The sequence below is a fragment of the Hydra vulgaris genome, chromosome 15 (assembly GCF_038396675.1).
Source record: "Hydra vulgaris chromosome 15, alternate assembly HydraT2T_AEP".
In the NCBI taxonomy this organism is placed as follows: domain Eukaryota; kingdom Metazoa; phylum Cnidaria; class Hydrozoa; order Anthoathecata; family Hydridae; genus Hydra; species Hydra vulgaris.
Genome location: NC_088934.1, coordinates 20667501 through 20677500, shown reverse-complemented (window position 1 = coordinate 20677500; position 10000 = coordinate 20667501). Strand labels below are relative to the sequence as shown.

Here is a 10000-nt window from a genome sequence, read left to right as displayed (position 1 = left end):
AAAGCATATTTAACAAAAATTAATATTGAGTGGGGACTTTATCCTCAATACCTCAGCTAAGCTACTTGGGATTGAATTAACTAAAGTTTATGTTTCTTCTGCTGTTATATTATCTTATGTACTTATAATAGTTTTCTATATATCACAACCTTTCTACTAAATTCAAGCCCAGAATATAAGATGGCCACCCCGAAACATCGAGGTTACTTGTATTAAAGTTTCATTTTTTAATAGTATGTTTTAGATTATTATCATAGGGGTCATCCATATATTACACATTAGAAGGGGGGAGGGGTTAGTGGTTTTGTGATGACTCATACATAACTTGTAACTTGTAAGAGTTAGGATGTTGTGAGGAGGGGGGAGGGGTCTAAAACGGTCAAAAACTGTGTTGCATAATTTATGGACATATTAATATCAAATAACATATTGGAATATGAAATTTTGTGGCATTTAAATTTTTTATTAGACAGTTGCAATTTGGATTTGAGAATATCAGAATACATCGAAGCATCCATTTTATCAATGGCCCCACTCTTTTCTTCACAATGTCCCCACTCTTTTCTAACTTATACTACCACAAACCATCACATTTCCTCCAGCATGCTTTACAGTACCTTATTAACAATTAACTTATTTACAATCTAACTAAAAATTTATTTACAATTTAACTAACAAGTTAACTTTTCTTTTGTTTTTTCTGCCAGACTTTCTGAACTCTATCCAATCAGACTATACCCTACCACAAACAGTATCCAATCAGATTCAATCCAATCAGTTGTATTTTAACTCATCTTACCATAAAATGTTTTTCAAACATATCTGTATTTTTTTTTCCTTCTTTGAAAACTTATTTACATTTCTTTTTTTGTATTAGTGAACAAGGTCATTTCTATAACCTTGTTCACTGATACAATTTCTAATCCTTTGAAGTGTCATCGTATGGCTTGAACAGTGATACTGTGATATCTGAACAGTGATACTATGATATCTTCCTGAATTTTAAATCAATTAGTAACCAAAAAAAAAATACTTAACTTTACATTAATGATGATATAGCAATTAGTAGCACTAATAGTATTGCAGTTTCAATCTCTACCGGCTACACTCAGGGGCTATTCTAGACAGCATTAAACATTGGGCAAGTTTTGGAAAACACCCAAATTCAGAATTTTATATACTGTATAAATTTTTTATAGGCAAATATTTTTTTTTTTTCGAGAAAAAAAATGTCTTTATTCTGCAAAGTTTTCATCAATGTAATCTTATTGCACACATCGGAACAAGGAGTACTCCCACCTAAATTATTTTTACTAAAACAGCCCCTGATACTAAAAATGATTCCAATTTCAAAATCTAGTCAATATATTACTAGACCTAAAATTAAATAGGTTCAACAAGCATTTTATTTTTAAAGTTAATATCCTTATAACAATACTTGATAAAATATCAAGAAAAAAAAAAAGAATATTTTCATAATCAACGTGTGTGTGTGTGTGTGTGTGTGTGTGTGTGTGTGTGTGTGTGTGTATATATATATATATATATATATACATATATATATATATATATATATATAAGGGTGGTCCAAATTATGCACATTTAAAACTTCAACAACCCTTAATGTGTTTTATGTATTAAAATAACACTTAAAAGAATTTAAAAGTTTTTAAAAATTTAAATCTAAAAAATTTTTAAATAAAAAAATACTTTCAGGGGTCCCCCAAGACTCTTGAACATTTAAAAAGCCTCGATTATTATCACATACACACACAATTATTTTTAAGAATCATGTTGATTCTCAAATAAAGCAAAATTAAATATATATTTCATCAAATAATAATTATATTATATAAAAAACTTTAATAAAAAATTTTTTTTAGGTATGAGTGCATGAGGAATAAAAAATGACATTTATTACTTAAAAATACAAAAAAGTACTTATTTACCAGTTTATTTCCAATTTTTTTTTTTTTTTTTTTTTTTTTTTTTGTTATTCACCTCCTCAAGGCCGATAAAGCCACTACAGATGAGGAGGCTACTTAATAGTGGTTATAACCCTCTCTCAACTCTATAACTCCGAAACACGAACCTTGACGAACAAGGCCGCTGCGCGGAGAAACAAATTGAGCGCGGTACTACCAGGGACGTGGTGGGGATCGAACTCGGAACCTCTCGCTTATGAAGCGAGCGCTTTACCACTACACCACTACCACTAATAATAATAAATATTTTTTCAATACACATTTTTTATAATTATCATTTTTAAATCCAGTGTTATTTTATTATATGAAACATAAATAATTGTGGAATCCTCATTTATATATATATATCTCAGGGGCGGAACCCAGACCTGTTTTAGTACTGCTGGAGCAGTATGGGCGCCCAAATATTTATTTAAAAAAATTTTTTTTTTTTTTTAAATAGATATAAAAATTTTCAGTTTTAAATGCAGTAGTATATAGATTATTTCCAGCTTATTTTAGACTTTTTTTTTTTTTGGTCAATAAACTGAATTAAAAAGAAATTTTTAATTCATTTTATTGACCAAAAATATGTATTGCTTTTTTATGCAATTACGTGATGTAAATGTTCTTTGGTTACTAAATAAATGTTAGTTTTATAAAAATGAAAGTCGTTAAGAAACTTAATTTTAAAAATTTGTTGCAAAATTTTATAACAATGGAATGTATAAAAAATGTGCTTTTCAGGCTTGATCGGGAAAGGCGTGCAATCGCACGCTAATCTTGACCACGTATAAAATATTTATTTGTGACAACTTGGCCATGGCTCTTTGGATGTTTTGAGATTGTTAATCAAGCGCAAAAAAGTTTAATTGGACCGATAAGAGACAATTACAAAAAATAAAAGCTGCCTGATTAAGTTGTTATAAATTAAGTTTAGAATAATTAATAAACTTCGTCTTTTATAATGTTTAAATTATAATTAAGCGACACGCTTTTATATAAAGTAAAAACTTACTATTAATAATTGTTTAATAAAGAAACAAATGTTATTCAATTTATCATAGAGTTTAGTATAATTTCTTTTATTTGTGTACTTCTGATTTATTTCAACAAGATTCTAATAAACAAACGTTTGTTGATTTATTTAATAAATAAAAAAGTCAATCTTTTTTTAACCATTTCGCGCTTTGTGTAGTTGACCCTATTTTTGTTTTTACATATTACATACAATTCTTTGTAGTACGACAAACAAAAGAAACAATTAAATCATTCAGTTACTATGACAATGTTGGAACATCGTTTTATTTTAGCAGTATCTTTAAAAATTTCGCAATGTGCTAGACCCCTGAATCAGCGGTCTATAATGATCAGCATCCAAACAAATTACATTCCAAATGATTTATATTTTTATTTTTTTTTTACAAACCAAAATCAAATTTTTAATACGACAAACTATATGAAAGCATTTTTTTATGATTAAACTCAAAAGGTAAAAATAAATTACGAGGAGGAATCGGAACTGCTCTACCACTGATTATGTTTAGTGAGTGGTCTTTTTAATTTTAATTAGTATTTAAAACAGAAATAAGTCAAATTAAGTTTAAGTATAACAAATTTGTAAGAATGACATCTGAAGCAAAAAAAATTAAAGATAGTAACCAATATCTAAGAACTTAAAAACTTTTCTTTCGTGGGGGAAAGAATCAGTTATCGAATACACGGAAGAAAATGGCTTAGTTGTCAAAATATGGTGTAAGATTTGTGCAAGGAACAAAACTGAAATTGTAATGATAACTTTAGTTAAAGGAGTATCGAATAATAGATTGTCATATTCTTGTTATACGATTATATAAATAAGCTGAATTTAATGAAAAGGCAGCGTATAAGCTATTATATGTATATATTATACGCTGTATATATAAAACTTTTTATTAATATAGATCAAAATATGTTATTAAAAGGTTTATACGCTGCCATTTTATTAAATCTTTTAAATGTCTGTGTGTGTGTGGCTCCAACAATAAGTCAATGTATTTAAATAAAATTAGTTTGATAATATATACTTATAACAATTTACACTAGAAATATCAACAAAAACTTATCAAAACTCAATTAATACAAATTTAAAAAAAAGATTCTTCGGAATATTCTGGACCTTTAATTCACTAAGTTAGCGTAATTTTTTTTCTTTGTTCGTAGATTTGGCGGGTTTTTAATGTTTGCAAATATTCTTTATGTTATCCTTCCACATCAATATGTTTTGAGAACATTCATGTTTAAGTATGTTTCCATGTTTGTCCGCATAATGATTTTTTAAAATACACGCTAAAAGATTAACTTCATAACTATAATGTTTACTAATCAAATGTTTTTATATATTAGCGAATGCTTTAAAACACTCGCTGATATACAAACATTTTTATATAAAACAAATTTATATTAGCGAATCTTTTAAATGCATTTGCCAATGTAAAATTATTTAACCCGTTCGCTGCCAACTACGAATATACTCGTAGTAAGTTGGCGTCATTTATTTGCCAACTACGAGTATACTCGTAGTTAGACTAACTTATTTCAAATATTATTTTTGCATGACTGGTTTTGTCTATTCACTTTTTTTTCTTTCTTAGCTTCACATTTGATTTCAGAAAAATATTAGATTCAAGTTTTTATTCTAAAAATCCAGGAAACCTAATTTAAATGCGGATAAAGACAGAAATAGCTGAAAACAGATAAAAGTAAAATATTGGTACTGTTTTAACTTTATTTCATGAAAATTTAAGTGTAAACCTATTCTTTTGAATGATACAGCATGAAACATTCACCAATACATGATGGAGGTTTTTTTTCACAAACAGCACATTTATATTATGCTTCTTTACATTTTATTTTAGAGCAGACTTGACATGGTTTTTCATGCTTTTTTATAAATAGATAATTTATAAATTATCTATTTATAAAAAAGCAACTACTTTAAAACACATTAATTAGTATATTGTGTAAAAAATTCAAAATGCACACTAAAATGTTTTTTAATATATTAAAAAACATTTTATTGTATATCTCAAATTTTTTTTACATTTTTAATAACATGCAGTATAATGTAGTTATCAAATATATTTTAGCTTCTAGTCTAAAAAACACAACAATTTAGAGTTAAGAAAACAAAATATAAATTACCTTTTTTACTCATGATAACTGCCAATGTGTTGCTCATGTTCAAAAAAAAACAATATTTACAAATATTTTTATTGAAACAATATTTACAGCGTATCAAATAAGCTACATTATAGTCACCACAATGAGTTATTTTGCGGATGCTTAATGCATCAAATATGCTACATTACTAGTCAATGCAATGAGTTATACTTATTGCGGATGCTTAATGCATCAAAAAAGCTACATTACTAGTTACTGCAATGAGTTATAATCATTATGGTGTTACGAGTAAACTCACACTTTGGCACCGGAGAAAAAAATTCCTTCTCCATTGCCAAATTACGAGTATACTCGTAGTGCTTTTTTTTTGTCAGTTATATTCAGAATAAAAAATACTATAGAATTATTTTAGATTAAAAATATTTTATTTATTGAAATGTGGATATCTAGCCATGGCAATCAGAATGAAACCGTGCAAAACAGCCTCAGCAAAAATTAATCATTGCAGACATTATGGCTCGGCAAAGAAATAAAGCATAGTTTAAAATAGCTCGGCAGCGAATGTGTTAATTAGTAAAGATTAAAGTTATGAAGTTAATTTTTTAGCGTGTATTTTAAAAACTAATTGTTATGCGGACAAACATGGAAACATACTTAAACTTGAATGTTCTCAAAACATCTATGAAGCTGTGGGCAAGTTGTCGCAATTAAATATTGTATGCGTGGTCAAGATTAGAGTGCGATTGCATGCCTTTCCAGACTAAGTCTGGTTTTTTCGAAAGATAGAGCGGTTTTAAAATATCCATTCAAAGTAAAGTTAACTTATGTTTCTTGGCAATTAAGAGTAAACTGCTTTTGATAATAAATGAACAAAAGTAAAAAATTTCTGACTTACAAACTATTGTGCAAATTTAATTTCTAAATGAATGAACTTTTGATTTTTAGCTTGCTATTTTAGTTTACGTGAGGAAAACAAAAAAACAAAATGCAAAGTTTTTCAGAGAGTTTTGTTTCTTTTCTTTTTGACTTTTAAACATATAAAAATAACGATTACAATAATTTAATAAAAGTTTTATTAAGATCTGTTTAAAATAACCCTTAGTAAATGTAACTTATTTATTATATATATGGGGATTTCCATTTCTGTGTGTGATTTTTTATTTTTCTTTGTTTTAGCAATTAAAAGCTGGGACTTAAAGCAATATTCATACTATTATGATTTTCTTAAAAAATTTTTATAGAAAAAATATTTTTATCATATTTTAGGTTACCTAAATAAGTTAAATATATATATTTTGATCATTTTTTTTTGTGTGTAATAATACTGTTACAGTTTGAAAATAAACAACAATTTTCAAAACGCTATACTTTAGCTAGAAATAATTGATGACTGCCATTTCTCATCGAAAATATATTAAATATGAGTCATAGTAGCATAATATTTCACTTAATATACTCACAAGCAATTTATTTCCTTAAAAATATCTACATGAAATTAATAAATCCGCAACTTCCGTGCGTGATCATTCATGAACTGCATTTAAATGATTGCTGTGACTCTATAATACATAGTGCAAACCTTTAACTTTCTGGAAAGCTTTACTAATGTTTAAAACTTCATTTAAAAAATATATATATATATAATGCTGGAACTTATATTTTTTGAGGAATTAAAGTTTATTTATCTAGTAACTAAAATTTCAGTTTTTCTGTTCTGTGCGTGATTCTGCTTCAAACTTAATTTATTCTTTGTTAACATTATTAATGTACACCATTTTTTGTTTACAAAATACTTATATAGGTTAGAATTAAATGAGAACAAATTGGAGATCACAAATTTTATTATTATAAAAATAATAGACAAAACATATACAAGTTTCAGTGTGTGACTTTTTGGAAATGCCCACATATATATATATATATATATATATATATATATATATATATATATATATATATATATATATATATATATATATATATATACATACATATATATATATACATATATATATATATATATACATACATATATATACATATATATATATACATATACATATATATATATATATATATATACATACATATATATATATATATACATATATATATATATACATATATATATAAATATGTATATATATATATATATATATATATATAAATACATATATATATATACATATATATATATATATATATACAACCCTTAGATGTTGTCCGAAAGTTTTTTCGATATTTTGTTGACAAAAAGTAAAAATTAAAATGCAAGACCGGAATTTTTTTTTTTTAATAATGATAGACTGCCTGCCCCAACCAAACCCTCAGTCGATGTAGCAGCACTCCCTTGCGGGTCAGGCTATTTGTCAGTCGATGTAGCAGCACTCCCTTGCGAGTCAGGCTATTTGTCAGTCGATGTAGCAGCACTCCCTTGCGAGTCAGGCTATTTGTCAGTCGATGTAGCAGCACTCCCTTGCGAGTCAGGCTATAAGATAGTCGATGTAGCAACACTCCGCGCATGATTTACAGAAAAAAAATAAAAATAAAAACATTTTATTAAAAAAAATAAAAATAAAAACATTTTATTAAAAAAAATAAAAATAAAAACTTTGTTTATATTGTTAAAAACATTCAAAATGTTATAAAAACATTCAGAATGTTTTTAAAAACATTCTGGTCAATTAAATTTGCGTTTTTGTGGTTTTTTTAAAAAACGATTAATTTGTAATTAAATTAATGGTTTTTACTTTCGTCCAACACGGAAATGTTGGACGAAAGTCAAAAGTAATTAAAAGTGACGTATGTGTTGGCGTAAGAATCACTTTTTTCCTTCCGCTCTTCCTAAAGCCAACAAACTATAGATCTATATATATATATATATATATATATATATATATATATATATATATATATATATTAATATATATATATATATATATATATACATATATATATATATAAAAATACATATATATATACATATATATATATATATATATATATATATATATATTAATATATATATATATATATATATATATATATATATATATATATATATATATATATATTTCTGAGATATCCATCTGGTATAAATGCACATACCGCCTCTAAAATTCTTCTTATAAGAAATCTTTTACGTATCTTTTGTGTCTGTGGAAAATTTAATTCATAACAGAATGTAGGAGCAAGCATGAAGTAATAAAGGCCTAAAGATAAAGTATAATTATAATTCTAAATATAAATTAAAAAGTACTAAGTATAATAAAACTTAAAAAAAGTAAAAGTGAATTATAAAATACAAAGATAATGACAAAATATAGCTATAAATATTTTGAACTACCAATTGGGTTTATAAGTAGGTAGTTAATGTTTTTTTATCTTGTGGCATGACATTACAAAATTAAAAAAAACCTTTTTGGGTCAAGTTGTGTGGATACTTTACAGGTCCACTCTGCTGTACATCTAAAAAATTGAATATCAGTAATTTAATGTATAAATATATCCAGATGAGTAGAATAATTTTCAATAAAAATAAATATATAGTTTACAATATTCAGTAAGTAGCAAGTAACATTTTACCAAAATTTTTTTTTTGGTAGAATGTATTTTTGTAAAGAAAAAAAAAGCAGATACTATGAAACAAAGAAGGTTATATAAACATGAATAAACTTTGTTGCAAATGTTAAATAAAATATTAAGATTAAAATAATAAATAATTTAAAAACATAACTTAAGCATGATAAAACGCCATAAAACAAATTTTGCAAATTCTAATAAAATCAAATTTACCCTTCAATCTATTATTTATAGCGTCCTCTCTACACCACCAGTTTACTGAAGCATAAGAGACCATTTTTAATACCACTGAAGTGTACCACATTAATGTCATTGTTGCAAAATCTTAAAAAAGCATGATACCAAACTAAAAAACTAAACACTCTGATGGAAAACATTATAGATACAAACGCAGAAGTCATATTTTAAAGCAAAATAATGATTTAAAAGAAAAATACTTACAAGGAAGAGGCTGAAACTTAAACACCACATATATTGGAACAAGTATTGTTAAGCAGATGTTAAAAACATGTATGCAACACCCAAAGCGCTCAGATATATTTCCCTGAAGAGTACAAAAAAAAAGGAGTGTAAACTAAGTATAAAAAATGAATATACAACTAATTTAAAAAGGAAAGAAAAGATTGATGTCTCATCCCAAACCCTCAGTTGATTTAGCAACACTTCTTTGCAGGGTTATAAAATAGAAGATGTATGTATTGAAGCCGCGGCAGCACTTACATATATATATATATATATATATATATATATATATATATATATATATATATATATATATATATATATATATATATAAAACCCTTAGATGTTGTCCGAAAGTTTTTTCCATATTTTGTTGACAAAAATTAAAAATTAAAATGCAAGACCGGAATTTTTTTTTTTTAATAATGATAGACTGCCTGCCCCAACCAAACCCTCAGTCGATGTAGCAGCACTCCCTTGCGGGTCAGGCTATTTGTCAGTCGATGTAGCAGCACTCCCTTGCGAGTCAGGCTATTTGTCAGTCGATGTAGCAGCACTCCCTTGCGAGTCAGGCTATTTGTCAGTCGATGTAGCAGCACTCCCTTGCGAGTCAGGCTATAAGGTAGTCGATGTAGCAACACTCCGCGCTTGATTTACAGTAAAAAAAATAAAAATAAAAACATTTTATTAAAAAAAATAAAAATAAAAACATTTTATTAAAAAAAATAAAAATAAAAACATTGTTTATATTGTTAAAAACATTCAGAATGTTTTAAAAACATTCAGAATGTTTTTAAAAACATTCCGGTCAATTAAATTTGCGTTTTTGT

The 10000-nt window shown here is 26.3% G+C and overlaps 1 protein-coding gene across 1 annotated transcript in view; it reads right to left on the bottom strand.

The window, feature by feature from the left end:
• The window catches only part of LOC136072061 (diacylglycerol O-acyltransferase 1-like), a 74697-nt gene that overhangs the window by 13701 nt on the left and 50996 nt on the right, over nucleotides 1–10000 (bottom strand). The window contains exons 7-10 of the mRNA XM_065820168.1: nucleotides 9150–9252; nucleotides 8922–9032; nucleotides 8544–8594; nucleotides 8235–8338 (exon numbers count right to left, since the gene is read on the bottom strand). Coding sequence (XP_065676240.1) covers nucleotides 8235–8338; nucleotides 8544–8594; nucleotides 8922–9032; nucleotides 9150–9252 — 369 coding nt within the window. The remainder of the gene's footprint in view (nucleotides 1–8234; nucleotides 8339–8543; nucleotides 8595–8921; nucleotides 9033–9149; nucleotides 9253–10000) is intronic.